The following is a 17,898-nucleotide window of genomic DNA, read 5'->3' as shown; positions in this document are numbered from 1 at the left end:
AAATATGTATATATATACTTAATGGATTCGTAGGGTACATCCCTTATATGGTTTACAAATTTTTTAACAATATTAAAAAACCCTCAACAAAAGTATAAGCAAGTTTTCGTCTCAGCATCTGACTAAAAGTTTGTCTCTATAATAAAACAGATAGTTCAGTTTGGAGAAAGACAAAAAATATCCATGTAAAATAATATTCAGTTAGCCACTTTGTGTAGTCTCCAATTACGTTAAGGGAAAATCAAATAAATTTTTAAAATTCCTTTTGATCCAAAGCTCAGTCTCTTCAGACTCTTTCTAGGAAACAGAAAAAGAAATAAATAAGCGTGCAATTTGATGTAAACTAGCAGAAAACTCTGACTAAACATAAAATATCATTAAATATTTGTTCAATATGTGTCTCTAAGGGCATGTAAGCTTCGTTGAGGCATGAAAACTGAGCTAAACTGAAGAGTGCCCTAGTCCAATGTCAGATGCCCTGCAAACAGGCTTCACACTGCTTGTTGCATACACTTTCAAAGCTGCCAATATACCCTGTTTTAGTCACTTTCTGTGTACAGTGCAGGGTATGCATAACTAGCTTGTTTGCCAAACGGCTTAAATCATACATCTGGCTCACAAACTGCCTGGCGGGCAATTGTTGTTGAGTAAACGGATATATATATATATATATATATATATATATATATATATATATATATATTTGTTTGTGTGTGTGTGTGTATATACAAATAAGTACGCATACAGGCATGCGCGCGCATATAGTGTCACGCAACATATGCCCAGCTGTGTGTGACTCTTGAGTTTCTTTTGCCTATATTTGTTGTAATAATATTAGTTTTTGCATTTATTTGCTGGTGCAAATAAGCCAAGCACCAAGCCCCCACCATCCCCAGTCCCTCACATTGCCCACAATGGAAGAGTCTTTTGTTTTCCTTGTGCAATGAGCTGGTGAGCCCCAGTGCCCGAACATTGCCGGGTCAGGGCCCTGGCATCCTGCCTGGATTGTTCGTTTTGGCAGCTACGGAAGTAAGATTAATGCAATTGGGAAATCCAACATTCGATATTTGCTGTTGCTGTTGTGTGTGTGTTAATATGTTGTTATTGGATTGTCTTCAATTGTTTTTCATGTTTACCAAAAATATATTAAATCAACAATCAAATGATTGCCCACATACATACCTATTTATGTATATATAAGTATACATACTATACATAAATGTCTGCATAATGTGCTCTTTATGATTTTTGGCGCTATTATGCACGAAATTATGATTCAGGCAAATCAAATGGCAAGGAAATAAAATAATTAGTTTCATTTGCATATACATGCTCTCTTCAGATTTATTAAAATAGCATTCAAATTTCTAAGCCAAGCGACACGCTTGAACGTAGCTTATCGCGCTGCAGTGCTGGCAGTTTAGCTATTTGATAGCTAAATTTGGCTCTTTCAAGGATCAGAGCGGGCAACAATGGAAATCTGAATCAATTTTAGCTATTTCCGTTTTTTCACAACTTCTGCTTATTAAGCTAACTAAGCTTTTTCCAGCTATTGTTCACATTTAGCTACTTTTTAGGCGCGATAGCTGCCAGCACTGTTACTGTTGATGGTATTTTAGCTTATTTTCGTGAATTAATCGAATCGAATCAAATATAAAAAAACAATTTTGAAATACAAAAATTCAGCTTTTACCTATTTATTAATAAATATTTTCATTATTTTTGTAAATAAACATTTTTTTAATTTAACATCAAAATTGCTTTAAAATATATGCAAAATTATCGATACTTGAACATCGACAGCTGTGACTAAGATGTTCGATAAATGAACGCTAGTTTATCAGCTGAAACCAGCTTTCGGCGACGTTTTGAGCTTGGTGGTTTTTTTTTGTTAAGATTCGATTCTGTAAACAAAGACTCATTTGTTTGTTTATATTAACTCTTCAGCGCTCAATTTGCTTATTCAACGTATGAGTGCAGTTAGTAGAACGTGGACTTCATAAAGGCTGTTGTGGAACGTTCATATTAGAAGAAAAAAGTAACATATATATGTACTATAAAGTTTAAAATAGTGACACAAATTGAAAATGCAAAATGTTAATCATGTTTTATGCCCTGTGCGCATAGTGAAAAATGGGCTGATTGGTTATGTGCAATGCCTTGCAGCTGGAGACTCGAAACTTAAATTATATACTCTTGTGTAACCCGGACAGCAAGTGTAAAGTTTTTGGTGAAAGTATACAAATGCGGATAGTTGACAATATCATAAAACAGAAACCTGCTGACGAATTAGAACCAGTGACTTCAATTCTGGCAGCCAAGCCACATACATTTTATGACACTTCGGTTGCGCGTCTTACCTTAGGCTTTCTTCTTTGAAAAAGCTTTTAAAGCTTACAATGTACATTTTATAAAAAGTATATTCTCGAACGATTAGTGTGTACAGTTCGAGTAATATATAATCTATTATCAGCTAATCGCATGTAATACGCTGCCCCTTTGCAACTTATCAGCCTTGAGTTACTTATTTCGTCTTAGACATGAGCTGCCAAGTACACAGATCGCTTTTTACCCAAATTTTAATCGGATTTGTAATCATTTATTTATCTAACATGCCTTTCTTGTTGTTTACTCGTGGTGCAGCTACTGCTGATCAGTCTGGTAGGGACCGAAGGCGCGCACATGCTCCCGTATGCGCACCGCATTGATGGCTATGAAACCGCCCGCATCCTGCGGCACATAACCGCCATGCACATCCATCGAGACCAGCTGCTGGTTGTAGAGCGCACCCACTTTATCCCCAGCCTTGCGTGCAATGGCGCGACAATAGCCGGGCGACAGCTCCACCGTCACCTGACCGGTGACATGCTCCTGGGCCAGCTGAATGCAACGTCGCACATAGAGCGCCTCGGGACTGAACCAGAAGCCATTGTACACAAAGTCGGACATGCGATCGCGCAGCATTTGCTTGGTGCGCAGAACCTCGCGATCCAAAGCAAACACCTCCAAGTCCTGGTGCGCTGTATAGAGTATGGTTCCACCTGGTGTCTCATAGACGCCGCGAGACTTCAGCCCCACATAACGATTCTCAACAATGTCAATGCGTCCGATGCCATAGCTGCCGCCCAAATCATTTAGAAACTTTAGCATATCCATTGGCGTACTATACACTTGACGGCTAGACAGATCCTCAACGCTCGTGGGCAATCCTTGTTTAAAGTGAACGCACACGCGATGGGGCTTCTGTGGCGCCTGTGTGAACGGATCGCGGGTCAGCTCGTAAAGTGTGCTAGGTGCCACAGTATTTGGATCCTCAAGTACGCCCGACTCGTAGCTAATGTGCAGCATGTTGCCATCGGTGCTCCAGGGTGTCGCTGGCTTGGCTGTCACCTCAATGCCATGGGCCTTGGCATAGGCAATCAGATCCTGTCGGCCCTGAAACTGGCGACAAAACTCCACGTCGCGCCAGGGTGCAATGATCTATAGATGAAATGAAAAAACGCTAGATGCTAGATTCCTGTTCACACTGCCGCATAGTCACCTTCAGTTCCGGCTGCAGCGCATAGGCGCATAGCTCAAAGCGCACCTGATCGTTTCCCTTACCGGTGGCACCATGCGCCAAATACTTGGCGCCATGCCGCCTGGCGGCCTCAATCAGGGCCACACTTATACAGGGTCGCGCCAGCGAGGTGCCCAGCAGATAGCGCTCCTCATAGATAAGACCCATTTGGATGGCTGGCCATATGTATTGCTCAGCGAAATTCCTCTTGATATCAGCCACAATCACCTGGAACATTGTAGATTGTCTTGAGATTAGATGTGATTAGCTTGCATGCGTTGCACTCTGGAGACCTCCTTGGCGCCTATCTTGAGCGCCTTTTGACGAGCTGCCTCAAAGTCCTCCTGCTGACCCACATCGGCCAGCACGCAGATGACCTCATAGCGCTGCTCCAGCAGCCACTTTAGTATGCAGCTCGTATCCAGGCCACCCGAATAGGCCAAAATCACTTTCTCGACAACCATTTTTTAACGAGTCTGCGTTCCTCAACGTGCGCTGCCAATTGGAATACTAAAAAACAAAGCTGTTTGCGCTACAAAGCGACCCGCTCGCGTTTCCACTTCAACCCCGACGCTGTTCAGGTTGATAAGACTGTTTGTTAGTAACTGAAAACAGATTAGTCTCGCTCGCTCTCAACCTGGCAAAAGCTTTACGTATATATTTTTGATATACCTAAGCATAATAATGTGTTTTTTCTAGCTTAATTTAAGCTCATTTATGTTCGAATCATTTTTATCCATTATAATTTCAATGTTTTGAATTTTCATATAAATACAACATTTTTGCTTTTAGACGTCAATTTACCTCACTTTCTTCGCTCTTGATAAGTTAAAATCTACCATCAGAAATTGCACAACGAATTTAACACATATCGGATTGAGAACCTTTTGCGAAATATATAAGCTTTTGTTCATGCAGCCTTTGACCCGCATATTGGACGTGAATTTTACGTTTGAAATGCAATTTCATAAAAATCTTAAAAAAAATAATTAAATTATTTCCTCCAATTTTCCATAGTTCGGAGCGGAATTTCCCAAAAGCCCGCTTTATTGACATTACTGACATTTTTATATTAACATTGTAAATATCGGGTAGCTCGCTATAAGATCATTTTGCGAGGCTGGTTTACAAAACAAAATTCTGGTTCGTTTTATAAGTAAACATCTTGAGCTTAATATGCCTCTTTTCCCATCAATTGGACGTATGTACATATGTATGTAATTATATGCCGATTGTGCAAACGGATTATAAATATTTTGTTCAACTTTTATAAGTTGCAGCTTTGGTATCCACACTCAACTTAAGCACGCTCCAAGAAGGTAAAATACGTAAATGTTTAAACATTAAAATTAATATTGAACAATTCAGTGTACTTTACGTAATTTTGACTTATATGGGAGGAGAAATGAAGAAGTTGAGATTTATTTATGCCTCAGATATACAACGAACTAAATGAAATTTAAAAAAAAAAATATGTACAATTTATAATTGAAAATCTTTTAAGATAATATGCAATCGACTTTTACTTATTTTCTAAGACTTCAAGCATCTAAACGATTATAAAGGCTGCCTTATAAATTTGAACAATTTCAAAAGATTAGCAGCTCTATCTTTGTTTATTTAACAAAAGTAGTCAAATTATCTATGTGTTTAGCTATAAGTTGTATAAATTATTATTTTATTATTCCAAAAACGATTCGAATTATGTTAGAATAAATAAAGAATTGAAATTTAAATGGCGAAGAAAATAAAATAAATATTCGATTAAGCCCGGAAGCACTCGCTGGTATCGATCGATTTTGGAATATTTTTATTCGAATCATAGCTTTACAAACAACAACTTTAATAAACCTTTTTTTCTATCGACAGCCGAACGTTCCATTCAAAATATCAGAATAGGAATATCTTTTAATAATGTTCACAACGGAAAAAGTAGCAATCCGCTATTTAGTGCAAAAAATCGGTCTAAAGTACATTCATACCGAAATCAATTGAACTGGTATTATTGTGTGTTGGAAAATTTGACGAATTGTGTTCGGGTCGCTTTGGTCACACTTTTTTTTTACAGTTAATTTGGTAATTTACCAGTAAGTCGAACAGTACTTGGAACTTGAAACTGCCTTGCTTGGCGCATATTAATCGGAAAAATGGCCTTGCGTAAGCTAAAATTTCGTATGTTAATATATAATAAGAATTAATTTAATTTAAATTGTATAAAGAATGCGTTACATTTTGGCTGGAACTTTTGAAAAAAGTTCGCATTGCTGATGACATTAAGAATAATGAGGACGACGTTCAGCTTGAATTGGAGAAATTATTGAAATTAAAGTTGCCGTACCACTCAATTGGCATTTATCCATTTGGCTCGCGTATTATGGGAGTTGCTCAGGAAACTTCAGATTTGGACGTTTACGTTGAATTGGGTTAGTATTTAAACGAGCTGCTGCTGCATGTATATATGTACATATGTTCTAAGTGGCATGTACATATGTTTTTCATCTGAACTCAGACAACAGCTTCTACGAATACAGCGAGTCACCTACTATGGAAGTCCTGGAACGACAACGAATTGTGGCAAATGCTTTTAACTCAGAATCAAATTGGAAGCGTATTGCCACCTTTGGCGGAAGATGTCCCATCGTGGTGGTCAAGCATTCGACTGGCTTGCAGTGCGACCTTAGTTTCTTTAACGGTCTGACCTATAGACAAAATATACTGGTCATGTATCTGTTTGAACTACAGCCTATAGGTAAGTAGATGCGCGAAATCCATTGATATAAATAATATCAAATTGAATTTCTCAAGAAGCTCGCTATATGGTGATCTATTTACGGGACTGGATACAAAATATTGGTCTGAAAGACGTATTTCGTAGCCATATACTCATACTAATGGTCATATTCTTTTTGCAACTACATAACCATTTGCCTGGGATTGACAGGCTACAGGCAAATCAAGAACCAACTGTTGGACGTACGTACTTTGATTTAAATATGCCGATTCCGCAAAGTTTTAAATTTAATATATTTTAGCATGGGTTACTACGTTCAATCAATTGAAATTATCAGACTTTAATATGAGCAAATTAGAAGTCAACGAGTATAATACGCGTTCGGTTCTAAAGCAATTCTTTCGGTTCTACGCCAACTTTAATTTTGCCCAGTATGCTATTTGCCCTTATCTGGGAAGGTACGTGGAACGTCTATTATTTGACAGACATATGCCCCAAAGGTAATATGAAAATGTGTTCTAAAACTAAAATTATTGCATGGGTTTACTTTTAGATATACTCAATTGCGCAGCAGAGATAATAAGTTTACACGGTTTACCACGGCCATTCAAGATTTCATATTGCTTGACTTTAATAAGGGTTGGCAAATAAAGGGAATGCATGTTCGCACATTCATATATAGATGCCAAAAAGAGCTTGATTAATGGACGATTACCATATATATACTTTATGCATTTATATATAACTACTTTAAACAACATTTAATGTAAGACACAACAATTTAAAAGTTTTTTAATGAATGATCTTATTTTTTAATACATAAAAAGCGCACCTTAATTTTGAACAGACGCATCAAATCATAAAATGCTGAATGAATTCTGAATAAACCAACTTATGTACTCGAATCTTTAGTTGTTTTTGACCAGACGTCAATATTCATAATTTCGCTTGCACTTGACCTATCAATTAGTGAAGCTGTCACTCCGAAAATCCATGTATAATTAAAATCTTTGTCTCCTGGCATTGGCATTGAACTATTTAAATTGCATGCTTCGCTGCACAATTGTGTGGAAAATTTATTTTCAATCGAATACAAGAAAGGTCAAGTCGAGTGTCCGAATAGGGTACACCCTGAACACAGCTGCCCTGGGAAACATTCTAGATTTGTTGTAAATACATTCAAGATCTATTCTACATATGTATACCCATATGTATATATGGAAATGAACCTTCCGACAAGCGACATACCAAGTTTATTGTATATAGGTGTTATCATTTTGTTGTTTGCTTTTAAAATCATTTCCGAAACTAGTTATTATAATATAATCTTATGATATATATGTTAAAAATATTAAATTAATTTATAGTCTAGATTTTGTATTTTCCTTTATGGGCATGACTAGATTAATCACTCGTCGACCTGATCAAGAATATATATACTTTAGAGAATGGGGGGTTTCTTCTGCCTATTAAATATGTCTATCTACTCATTTTAACAATTTCCAATAGGGTTCAGGGCATAAAAAGCAGTTAATTGAAACAGTTGATTATTTAATCAACGAATTATTCACATAGATTTGAATCTAATTAAGATGTCCTGGCCGAAGTTCTTGTATAAAAGCGTGCCAATAAACATGTTGCCCAGCAGAAGCAGTTATCCTAGCTCAAGTTGAACACTGACAATGCCCAATCCACAACGAATGCGACATGGACTCGGCAGACTCCGGCTGCTGCTTGATCTTGTTATATTTCTCGCGATTTGGCATCAATGTTGCGCCATGTAAGTATTCAATTCACCCGCTCGCATTCGCTATATATTCATCTATTCTACTTGAATGCAGGGATTATGGTGAAAGCAACGCATGCAGTGAGGATCATGCTACAACACCCGACAATTGTGGGCCGGAGGGTGTTCATAAAGTGTCGGTAAACGGCTGCTTCAAATATTACTGCTACCGTCGTCTGGGTGAGCAGTGCTATCCAGGCGATGAGACAACAGCATGTGCTAAGCATCTAACGTGCAGCTGTAACAAATGCATGAACTGCGATCCTACAACTAACGAATGTGTCATGGATAACTGTCCCAGTTATTTAAATTATAAGAAACGTTTGCCGAACCGTTTGCTGCCTTGGTTTGATCGTGCACGTTGGCACACCTTCTTGCAAAAGTTTACCATACCCAATTACGAGGATTAAATGAAGACTTCTACCACTTACCATACAATGCATTGTATGGTTAGTGCTTCTACAATAATTGACAAATACTCGGACACGTACGCGCTATACACATATGCATAATTAAAACATATTTATACGAATACAAAAAATGTAGCTAACAAAATATAATCTAGTTGAGCACTGCATACAAAATATGCTTGGGTTAAAAAATCTTGTGTTTTGGTAGAAACCAACCCTCATACGCGCGCGATACCACACATGGATTGTAATTCCCAACTTGCAATTCAGCTGCACCGCAATATAAATAGCTTATATAATGCGGCAGTTCACGTTCTTGCTTCGGCAGAACATATACTAAAATTGGAACGATACAGAGAAGATTAGCATGGCCCCTGCGCAAGGATGACACGCAAAATCGTGAAGCGTTCCACATTTTTTACCAAACCAAGCGGCCCGCAGAAAAGTATATATTTAAATTATGTCCTCCGTCCTTCACGAAAATTAGTTTTTCTGTTTTATTGCAGGCCTAAGGCTGAACATGGCAGATCAAATCACTAAATCTTATAGCTGCTATTATAACTATATGATTTTTTTATTTCAAAGATATCCTAACCATTTTTGAAGATAACAGACTACAAGCCAGATTAGGCGTAAGGCATATAGCATATGCCATGATTAAACAATATGTCGAAAAATTCGCCTATAAAAATTAAATTGACTAAAACCTATGCTTCGTCCGGAATATGGCAAAACTTGTTAAAAAAATCACCTAAAAATGGACACGTTAAGTGCGCTACTTCGCCCAAAAGTATATTTTTAAATTTGAAATTAACAGCAACCTTATCTTAACGAATATCAACCTAACGAAAATAGCGTGGACAAGCTGATGAAACTTTAATTCTGGATGTCACCGAAGTCCAATAGATGGCGCCAGTGCAATAGGCGCGCGGACGCACTCCAGATTTGAATTCAAATTGACCTCGCTTCAATTCACGTGCAATTATTAACAAACAGCCTTCGCTCAGCGCTTGGTCAACTCGCTGAGATGGCTTACGAATCGCATGAAATATCAAAAAATAAGTACACATATTGCCTGTTTACAGTTTTAATCTGCAAGGCACGCACAAAAACCCTAAGATATTCAATACCATGAACTTGACAACAATAAATGCCGAACGGCACGATTTTGACTAATTACATTCAGCTCGGCCACTTCAAGACAAATGAGCACACATGATTTATATGTGCTTATTTGGGTGGGTTTGTCGCCAAGTAAATAAGGAAATTAAATCGTAATTCAATCAAAGAGTGTACCTGCGCCTCAGCTATGCCGTCTTTGCAGCTCTACTCTCCCAGTCGCATTTGCCACTCACTTATTTGGTTGCCGGCCTGAAATTTGAAGTCAGTCGCCAGTTGACGCTCGCATGATTCACACGCAAAGAGATATAAAATATAAATCGCGTCGCGTATTCGGCACAGTTAACCGTAAACCTGAGTGCTGGTGCTGCATACGAAGCGCAGGAGTTTTTAAATATTAGTTTGGTACAACCCAAATATCAGGAAGCATTTATTTGGTCAACTGGTTGATGTGCCAAAAAAATAACGCCGAAATTAAAAAAGAAAAGTAAATATTTGTGCCAAGCGGGTGGCACAGCTCAAACTGTGTGGCTTGCCACACTCTCCCACACATACACACACACACACACTCACACAAGCAAAACGCAAGTTGCGCTGTTTCAAGTGGCAAAAGAAATTACACAATTTGCAAGTAACAACAACAACAACTAAATGACTGACTAACTTTTAGTAGTTGCTTTGGTCAACTGAAGTTTTGGTCAGCTGAAGTTTTGGTCAGAGCCGGCGCCAAGCTGCACAATTCACATTTGCCGTTTGTTATTGTTATTGTTGTTGCATTTCGAGTTATATATGTCTGAAAAGCTTTAGTTGCACATAGACAATCGGATTGCACACCCGCAAGTTTGTGTCTTGTACAAGTCTTTTGTTTATATTTAATGTTTCTCCTCGCTCGAGCGCTCGTTAATGACAAACCAAATGAACTAAAATACAGGCATATTCATCAGCTTGTCTTAAGTACATAAAAAGGGGTCAAGTGCAGCGAAGATTACATAAAACAAAAAAAAAAAAAAAACCCGACGAACAGCTGAAAAAATGTGTCTTAAATTGCTTTGGCAAAGAGTTTGTGTGTACTTCGTTTTGGCCCTGAGAGTCGTGATAAGTCTACCAAGCATTGACAGCCCACCAAGATAACAAATTTTAACAAGTGCAGCTAAAACTGTAAAACGAGTTCGCTGTGCGACTCAAACTGTTGACGGCAACAGTTTCCCAACAATTAAACTGTGTCTTAAAATGGCTAAAATTACAGAAAATGTCTTAAAAGATTATAAACGTTTTAGCCAAGATATGCATATTTATAAAATAAAACAGTCAAGCATGTGATTATCCGAAAACTTTACATTTTTATGTTTTAAAACTAATTTTAAACAGCTTTTAAACCACATACCAAGCACATTTCGAAAACATTTAAAGCCTAAAACTATTTGAAATTTTGTATGTATTTGAACTGCTTTCCCAGGGCATGGCACATTCCGATCAGAATGCACAGTAGTTAAAATTTACCTTTAAGAAGTGGTAAGTCAATTAAAACTGCTTGCCAGTTGCCAGGCATATTCTGAGTCTGAGTGTTCAATACTGACAAAACATCGATAGAAATCCTAGAAAAACCTATCTTAAATATTGGTTGGGTGCTAAGCAACTTTAGTACAAATCCGTCATACACAGATATTCAATTTGATGTTTCCAATCATAAATTTAAACTGCTTGCATAGCAAATTCTGACTGCAACTGACAAGCAGTTTCACCCAGAACGCAAAGCAGTTCAAAATGTGACACAAACAAGAACCGTTATAACGCTTCAATACAACCAAAACTGTAGTTAAGACTAAACGTACTTAAATATTAAACAATTGTCGACAATTTTCACGCTTTGCACCCGCTTCAAATGTATGAACAAAACACATAAATACTTAGCACTTACCAATACAAATTTGCACTTGCATTCAACAGAGTCTTGTAAAAGCAACAACAAAATGTCGCAACAGTTGCTCATAAACTGTAACAGCCGCTGTTTAGTCGCGTTCGTTGTTGTCTCTGTTGTTGTTGTTTTTGCGGGGCTAACTGAAGCCTCCGGTCAAATTGATGTGGACGAGGACTTAAAGCATTTGATCGGCCGCTGTCACCGAGATGATGCAAATCTCGAGGCGTACAACGATTGCATGAAACAGGTGTTCAACGATTTGCGCGCCTATTTTACAACAGGTGAGCCACGGTTAAGGTGGGGGTCACAAGTGGACTCATGAACCATTCTCTACCCAACGAACAAACAGGTGTGCCTGGTTACAACATCCAGCCATTTGACCCGCATCACTCGTCATTTGTAGAGCTGCGTCGCGGCGATCCGCATGGCCCCGGCAGCTTTAAACTCATTTTACGCAACGTCTCCGAATACGGCTGGTCGCGCTCCGAGGTGACTAAATTTCATAGTCATGCCGAAGATCAGCGCATTGTCTATGCGCAATACTTTCCCGAGAAGAGCCTGGAAGGCGAATACGAGTTCGTGGCCAAAATGCTGGGCACAGAACTGCGACGACAGGGCCACTGGAATCTAACGCTCTACGACTACAGGTGAGGAGCTCCCAATTATAGTGTATATACATATTTCTATTCCTAATGCTGGATTATCCAACGGACAGTCAAACAACGAGCGTGCGGCGCGTGGGTCCACCTGGCTCGCTGCTGAAGGTGCACGTGGAGGTGGATCGCATTGGCGGCATGGAGCTGCATATAGGCAATCTGTTGCAGGGTCAGCCCTTGAATCAACTGGCCGATGGCGTCATCAACAGCATGTGGCAGCTGGGTTTGCCATTTGTCCGGCCCATGATCAACGAGCTAGTGAGCACGGCATTTACGGATATATTCAACGAGTCCTTTCGGCTCTTTCCACTCGACAAGTTTCTCAGCTAGTTTATCAAAGATTTTCATATGTTATTTAACCATATCTATCTATGTGTGTGTGTGTGTGTGTGTGTGTGTGTGTAGATCTATTAAAGGTGCTCCGATTGTGCAATAACTAAACATCGGCCAGACTGCTGGCTATCGCATAATCATCACGCTGCGCCTTCTTGGGCGGCTGCAGCGACGACAGCGCCAGGCTGCGCGCAAATATGTTGCCCAGCGAGATGACAACATAGCTGGAGCATTGGAATTGCTGCTCTACGGTGTCATGGAGCAGCTGATAGGCTTGCTCCAGTTCGGGCGTTAGCGTAGCTGTGTGTGGACAGAAAGAGAGAAAGAGTACATTTATAGTTCATGTCAAATTTACAATGAGGCTTGAACATACGTTTCTGTTGTAGCTGCTGTTTGTTCAGATCAAACATGAAGCGCAGATAGCACAGCTGATTGTAGAGATCGCGCTCGGAGTATTGACGCAGCATAGCGCCGCTGTTGCACTTGAGGCACAGCGGGCGACGCATCTCGAGGCGTACGGAATAGCTACGCGTGTTGTAGTTGCAATCAGGATGATCGCACACTAGCCAATTGCGATAGAAGCGCTGCACATAGCCGCGCATGCAGAGTTGCAGCTGATTGCGTATGCTGACCAGATACTGCAGCGGCGATGTCTGGCACTCCGAATTGACGCACTGCTGCAGCACGGGCACATGGCTGCTGTTCGGGCCCGGTCGATAGGCGCTGGCCATTAGCTGCTCCGTTTTGCATGCCACGCACTTGAAGCGGAATGGCTCGCAGAGCCGATAAAGTTGCAACGTGGTTTTCTGCAGCGATTCACCATCGGCTTCCTCTGTGCGCTCCCGCTGTATGCTGTGTGTGGGGAGGGGAAATTAAGCGTTATGATAAGTTGCTTTGGACTCTACGTTTCGGCTGGCACTTACCGCTGTGCATTTTGCCTGTATTTGCTGGCATCCATGCCCAGGCACTCGGCAATGCGACTGGCATCGGTGCCCTCGAGCACCTCTACCATGCGCGTGACCACCGGATGTATCTGATGGCTCAGATAGTAATTGGTATCCAGCTGCAGGGATTCGCTGCCCTTCAGCTCCTCCAGATGATAGGCACGCTGCATGGCCGCATTTGTGGTGCCATCCAAACAGATCACATAGTCCACCATGTCCCCCTTTTTATAGCGTCGATTGCGTTCGCGATTCATGCGCAGCGCCACCTGAACATGCGGCAGTGAGGAGCTGTTGGCATACTCTTGGGGCGCACGTGTCAGCTGCTTGGTGATGACATACAGCGGCAGCGGCACAGCCGACTGTGTTATTTGCTCCTTGATGCGCCCGAGCTGGGCGTGCACGGCCTCAAGTTTATCCTCCAGCGGCTTGTCGGCCAGGACTTCATCGAGCACCGCTTTGCCCACCATGACGGCCAGCTGTGACCAATCGCGACGCACAATGTCCAGACCCTTGTGCTCCTGCTCGCGCAGCAGGACACCCTTGGCATTCTTGCTCAGCTTAACGGCGGCATATTTCTTCTTCTTGAGCAGCAGCAAACAAGCAAAGACGCCATCAATGTCCAACTCCAGTTGTTTGTACAGCTTATTCACGCTCTGCTTGATGGTGTGCCCAATCTTATAAACCTGATCATAGTCGGTTATATTTGTATTTATCATTAGCGAATCAGTGTCGCCATATACCACATCGTAGTTGAGCTTCTGCACGAGCTGCTGTGTGTTCACCAGAATCTCGCGTCCCTTGTGCGTCACTAGCGCCGCGAGATGCTGCGCAAAGAAACGCGAATGCGCAAATCCCAGACAGCCGTACATGGAGTTCGCGGTCAGCTTGAGCGCCATTTGTCGGATGTGGTACTGCATATGCAGTTCCGCCGCCAGATCCGGCGCAGCCATCAGCTTCTTGACCTCGCGACGCGATTCCACCAAACGACGCAGCTGCAGCGGCAAAATGCCCGGCTCCGCACTGGAATCCGGCAGCGTAGGCAGCTGTTCCGCATCATGGGGTTGCTGCACCGTGGTGAAGCATATATTATACTCCTGTATAATGCTCGGATATAGCGAATTGAAATCCATGAGCAGCACATACTTCTCGTAGAGGCCACGTATGGGCTCCAAAACCAAGCCGCCCGCATAGGCGGCCTTTTTACGCACCGCTCCAGCGCCCGCTGCCACCGTTGTGTCCTGGCTCGTGGCATCGGGGTCGGCACCAGCAGCGACACGACGCGCTGGCAGCTTGTCAGGCACTATGTAGTTCTTCTCATGGAAGGCGTGCAGCAGCAGGTACTCATTGCGCTCGGAGCGACCGCCCTGGAGTGTGCGGGTCATTGTGTTGCCGCAAATGTTGGTTATCTGCAGCGCCAGCGGCATGATGTTCAGCTCGCACATGAGACGCAGCATATAGGAGGCGTCCTGCATGGTCAGCGAGATGAGCTTGGTGACGTTCTCGCCTGCCAACAGAAGAGAGAGATACTTATAAATCGAAAACCCGAACAGATTTTGGCAGATACTTACCCTTCTCATACATCTCGAGCAGATCATCCGCATTGACCTCCATGCGCTCCGATTCCTGCAGTTTGAGCACCTGCTGGCACAGCGTCTGCAGATCATAGGATCTGGCTCTGATGCACTCCTCCGCCGACCTTTTCACATCGCAGACCATGCGACCCACAAAATGATCCAGTAGCTTTTTGCCAAAGGTTTGCGAGAAACGCAGCCGACCCATGCGTGACCACTGCGGTATCTTGAGGGCGACTATCTGATCCGTAATCACATTCAGCTGGCAGTCCATGGCATCAAAGGTGACTATAAGATCCGCATCGATTTGCTGATATTGTGCCAGAAACCAGCTGAGCAGCGCACGCTCCGAGTCATGTTTATAAATCTTTGTCGACTTGTACTTGCTCAACTGCAGATTCAGGTCAAAGGGCCAGCTGGAGACGGCAGGTCGCGTGAGCGCGCACATGTGACGATTGAATGCGGGCTGCGGCGCCGGTCTGTCAATGTGAAAGCGATTGTGGGTGAGCATGGATATCATACAGATCTCGTTTTTCAGTGTCTTTGGATTCATGGAAGTGCGCACGTTGAGTGTGAGCAGGGTTAGGGCAGGCGGCGGCGCTGGTTTGCCCTGTTCCACGAGCACAAGCTCCACGTTCTTAGGCTCGCCGACGGTCACATCCGTTTTGCACCAACTAAGGGGCGCCGGATTTACATTGAAGCCGCTTATCTGCAGCCAACAAGGACCCTTGATCTTGCGCTCCAGCAGAAAACGTTCCAGTGCATTGGTGCTGGCGCCAAATATGTGCGCTATGGAGTCATATTTCTTGTTTTGCATGTTCGGCGCCGGCTTCTTGCCATCGTAATGCACCTCCAGGTAGTCACAGGTCTGCGGCACTTCGATGCCAATGGCGTGATTGGCAAAGCTTTTGCTCACCTTGCGCGAACGAAATGTGTCCAGCTTCAGTTCGGTGGCAATGTGCGTGTCAAACTCCTTGTACATGTCCGCAGCTGTAACCTTTTGCTTGGTGGGCTCCTTGGTTATGGGATCTAGTAGCTATTTGAGGCGCAGATTAATCAAGAGTTGCATTTAACCAAGCTTGTCTTTATACTTACATATTGTCTGGGCAGGAGATAGAGCACACGATTAATGTTCTGCACGCGCACACATATGGACTTGCCATCGGGTGTGCGCCCAAAGAGAAACACCTCGCCGGGCAGCTTGATTGCATCCTCCCAGGCCTCCCAGTACCAGAAGCGCAGCTGCTCGACATCCCCAGGATCACTGCCCAGCGCTGTCTCGGCCTCGCTGGCCAGCGCTGATCTCTCAAAGTCATCGTCCATTTGGCAGATGGACTCCCAGTTGCTGAGCAGCTTGCTCATATCGTCGGCCTCTTGTTTTGGAGGTCCAGCTGAAGCGGGCAGAAGCTCTGGCTGCGCTTTGGACGCTGCCAGCTCAAACTGGTTCTCATCGTCGTCCAGGCAACTGAAGTCCAAGTCATTGTCAGGGCAGAGTTCAGGCGTACCTTCTCTTGCCTTCTTTCTGGGCTGCTCAGCAGCTGTTTCAGTGACTGGCTCCTGCTTCACTTTGACTGCAGCTGGAGTAACTGGAGTTGCCTTCTTGTTGGGCAGCATAGCTGACTTTGGCTGCAGGATGCGGTCCAGCATTTCATCATCGCTGCCGGCGTCTTTTTTGCGCTGCTGCTCCTGCTTTTTGATGTTGCTCAGAAAGCTATTCATGTACTCCTTGGCAGCGGCTGCATCGGACTTGCGCGTGGCGGCCATAATTTTGGCAGGCGCAATAACTTTATGTTGTCGCGGTGTTGACGCCGCGTCGCCAGCTGGCTCTTCTTTGATTTCGCCCAGTATGTCGGCAAGGATATCATCATCTTTGACACTGTTTTTGATGTCTGTCTTCTTTGGCAGCGCATTGCTAAACAGATTGCGTATGGATGCCTTGCCCTTGGCAGGGCCTGTGTCGCTGTCGCGTGATCGTTTCTTTCCGTTGCCAGCTTTATTTTTCTTGCCATCGCTTTGACCCTGCTCATTGTCAGAATAGTCATCTTCATCCTCAAAGAAATCGCGACCATCCTCCGCGTAGCCAGTGCCGTCTGTGGGCGGCATTTTATTTGGCTGATGGCTTGAAAATGGGTATTTCTACGACTTACCATCTTCAATCCAATCACCGCCGTATTTTTCATTTGCCCGCTTCGCATATTCGCGCTCGTCCACAACTTCATATACATCGTCCACTTTTTCTTCCACCTGGCATTTGTTTTTGGTGCCCTTCAGGCCTCGGAGGCGCTCCAAGGCTGCGAAGCGGCCCGTTTTGTCAATTCGCTGACGCTTGACACGCGGACCAGCTGTGTGAACAACTCTCAATACTTATTAACACGTTTAACACTATAATTTGACTACTTACAGGGTGAATCTGCCATTTGGGACGCCACAAATTAATTAAATTCTATCAATTTACGCAGTCTGAAATCTTTTCGGAAAAGGCGGGAAAGTGTCAGTGTGCCCACATGGAAGCATCGAAGTAAACTTGCTTAACGCTGGCGTTGCCCCCTCGATAAGCATTCCATTAACAGAACCACTCCTCCGCTTAACAGATTACGTATATGGTCTGTGTTGTGAGAAAATTGCTCCTCACAGCAATAGTTTATCCATTATGTTATCGAGCTGTGATCCCGCTTCAGCACCACCTTTCGACGATAACTTTTACGCGCTCTTAAGCTTCGTATTCAAATGAATTGTAAGCACAAACAGCAGATTTTGTGCTTGTGTCACCTCCCCCGCCTTTTAGCGTTGATTTTCTGGCGCTCCGGCACTCCAAAGTGGTCCGTTATGCCAAATGCACTGCCACTAGACACGTGGCTCCGCTATGTGGGA

The 17,898-nt window shown here is 42.8% G+C and overlaps 5 protein-coding genes and 1 non-coding gene across 10 annotated transcripts; 4 read left to right on the top strand and 2 right to left on the bottom strand.

Moving 5' to 3' along the window:
• The first annotated feature begins 1,851 nt into the window (after positions 1–1,851).
• LOC6633189 (terminal uridylyltransferase Tailor) lies at positions 1,852–7,192 on the top strand. 4 transcript variants are annotated; one of them, XM_015170295.3, is made up of 7 exons: positions 1,852–2,038; positions 5,429–5,716; positions 5,779–5,982; positions 6,069–6,308; positions 6,365–6,532; positions 6,592–6,748; positions 6,844–7,192. In XM_015170295.3, exons 2-7 carry the CDS (start codon positions 5,707–5,709, stop codon positions 6,992–6,994), a joined length of 930 nt encoding a protein of 309 aa, XP_015025781.1. In that variant the 5' UTR covers positions 1,852–2,038; positions 5,429–5,706; the 3' UTR covers positions 6,995–7,192. The 4 variants fall into 4 exon arrangements, with proteins under 4 accessions (XP_015025781.1, XP_070062928.1, XP_015025780.1 ...); XM_070206827.1 differs by having other exon boundaries at positions 1,856–1,979; positions 6,592–6,790; positions 6,844–7,188; XM_015170294.3 differs by having other exon boundaries at positions 1,856–2,038; positions 6,592–6,790; positions 6,844–7,188.
• On the bottom strand, positions 2,562–4,139 carry Ass (argininosuccinate synthase). Its single transcript, XM_002056641.4, has 3 exons — positions 3,853–4,139; positions 3,542–3,787; positions 2,562–3,480 (listed from the first exon to the last, which is right to left on the bottom strand). Exons 1-3 carry the CDS (start codon positions 4,021–4,023, stop codon positions 2,644–2,646), a joined length of 1,254 nt encoding a protein of 417 aa, XP_002056677.1. The 5' UTR covers positions 4,024–4,139; the 3' UTR covers positions 2,562–2,643.
• A 716-nt stretch (positions 7,193–7,908) lies between the features above and the next one.
• On the top strand, positions 7,909–8,664 carry LOC26531387 (uncharacterized). Its single transcript, XM_015170799.3, has 2 exons — positions 7,909–8,070; positions 8,132–8,664. Exons 1-2 carry the CDS (start codon positions 7,973–7,975, stop codon positions 8,484–8,486), a joined length of 453 nt encoding a protein of 150 aa, XP_015026285.1. The 5' UTR covers positions 7,909–7,972; the 3' UTR covers positions 8,487–8,664.
• Positions 8,665–8,798: 134 nt separating this feature from the next.
• LOC6633188 (U6 spliceosomal RNA) lies at positions 8,799–8,905 on the top strand. The gene has a single exon (XR_049212.1). It is a non-coding gene; the product is annotated as a U6 spliceosomal RNA (small nuclear RNA).
• Positions 8,906–9,869: 964 nt separating this feature from the next.
• Positions 9,870–12,509, top strand: Jhbp16 (Juvenile hormone binding protein 16). Of its 2 annotated transcripts, none has more exons than XM_002056639.4 (4): positions 9,870–10,092; positions 11,553–11,804; positions 11,873–12,170; positions 12,239–12,509. In XM_002056639.4, exons 2-4 carry the CDS (start codon positions 11,576–11,578, stop codon positions 12,507–12,509), a joined length of 798 nt encoding a protein of 265 aa, XP_002056675.1. In that variant the 5' UTR covers positions 9,870–10,092; positions 11,553–11,575. The 2 variants fall into 2 exon arrangements, with proteins under 2 accessions (XP_002056675.1, XP_070063093.1); XM_070206992.1 differs by lacking the exon at positions 9,870–10,092 and adding an exon at positions 10,987–11,117.
• PolA1 (DNA polymerase alpha catalytic subunit) lies at positions 12,507–17,587 on the bottom strand. Its single transcript, XM_002056638.4, has 7 exons — positions 17,429–17,587; positions 17,175–17,369; positions 16,123–17,117; positions 15,025–16,063; positions 13,436–14,960; positions 12,886–13,364; positions 12,507–12,812 (listed from the first exon to the last, which is right to left on the bottom strand). The coding sequence occupies exons 1-7, from the start codon at positions 17,442–17,444 to the stop codon at positions 12,616–12,618; spliced, it is 4,446 nt and encodes a 1,481-aa protein (XP_002056674.1). The 5' UTR covers positions 17,445–17,587; the 3' UTR covers positions 12,507–12,615.
• Between the last annotated feature and the right edge of the window lie 311 nt (positions 17,588–17,898).

The sequence above is a fragment of the Drosophila virilis genome, chromosome 2 (assembly GCF_030788295.1).
Source record: "Drosophila virilis strain 15010-1051.87 chromosome 2, Dvir_AGI_RSII-ME, whole genome shotgun sequence".
NCBI lineage: Eukaryota > Metazoa > Arthropoda > Insecta > Diptera > Drosophilidae > Drosophila > Drosophila virilis.
Note: the sequence above shows the minus strand (reverse complement) of the source record. Positions and strands in the feature narration are given on the sequence as shown.

Excerpts from the sequence above, each read along its gene's own strand:
- Ass (XM_002056641.4), bottom strand. The coding sequence starts at position 4,023 with ATGGTTGTCGAGAAAGTGATTTTGGCCTATTCGGGTGGCCTGGATACG. Across the intron at positions 3,788-3,852 it reads TCAAGATAGGCGCCAAGGAG|GTGATTGTGGCTGATATCAA; the intron begins GTCTCCAGAGTG and ends ACAATGTTCCAG. Across the intron at positions 3,481-3,541 it reads CGCTGCAGCCGGAACTGAAG|ATCATTGCACCCTGGCGCGA; the intron begins GTGACTATGCGG and ends TTTCATCTATAG.
- LOC6633189 (XM_070206827.1), top strand. Across the intron at positions 6,533-6,591 it reads TCAAGAACCAACTGTTGGAC|CATGGGTTACTACGTTCAAT; the intron begins GTACGTACTTTG and ends AATATATTTTAG. Across the intron at positions 6,791-6,843 it reads GACAGACATATGCCCCAAAG|ATATACTCAATTGCGCAGCA; the intron begins GTAATATGAAAA and ends GTTTACTTTTAG.
- LOC26531387 (XM_015170799.3), top strand. The coding sequence starts at position 7,973 with ATGCCCAATCCACAACGAATGCGACATGGACTCGGCAGACTCCGGCTG. Across the intron at positions 8,071-8,131 it reads TGGCATCAATGTTGCGCCAT|GGATTATGGTGAAAGCAACG; the intron begins GTAAGTATTCAA and ends ACTTGAATGCAG.
- Jhbp16 (XM_002056639.4), top strand. The coding sequence starts at position 11,576 with ATGTCGCAACAGTTGCTCATAAACTGTAACAGCCGCTGTTTAGTCGCG. Across the intron at positions 11,805-11,872 it reads GCGCGCCTATTTTACAACAG|GTGTGCCTGGTTACAACATC; the intron begins GTGAGCCACGGT and ends ACGAACAAACAG. Across the intron at positions 12,171-12,238 it reads CTAACGCTCTACGACTACAG|TCAAACAACGAGCGTGCGGC; the intron begins GTGAGGAGCTCC and ends TCCAACGGACAG.
- PolA1 (XM_002056638.4), bottom strand. Across the intron at positions 17,118-17,174 it reads CGGTGATTGGATTGAAGATG|ACGGCACTGGCTACGCGGAG; the intron begins GTAAGTCGTAGA and ends TGCCGCCCACAG. Across the intron at positions 12,813-12,885 it reads ACAGCAGCTACAACAGAAAC|CTACGCTAACGCCCGAACTG; the intron begins GTATGTTCAAGC and ends GTCCACACACAG.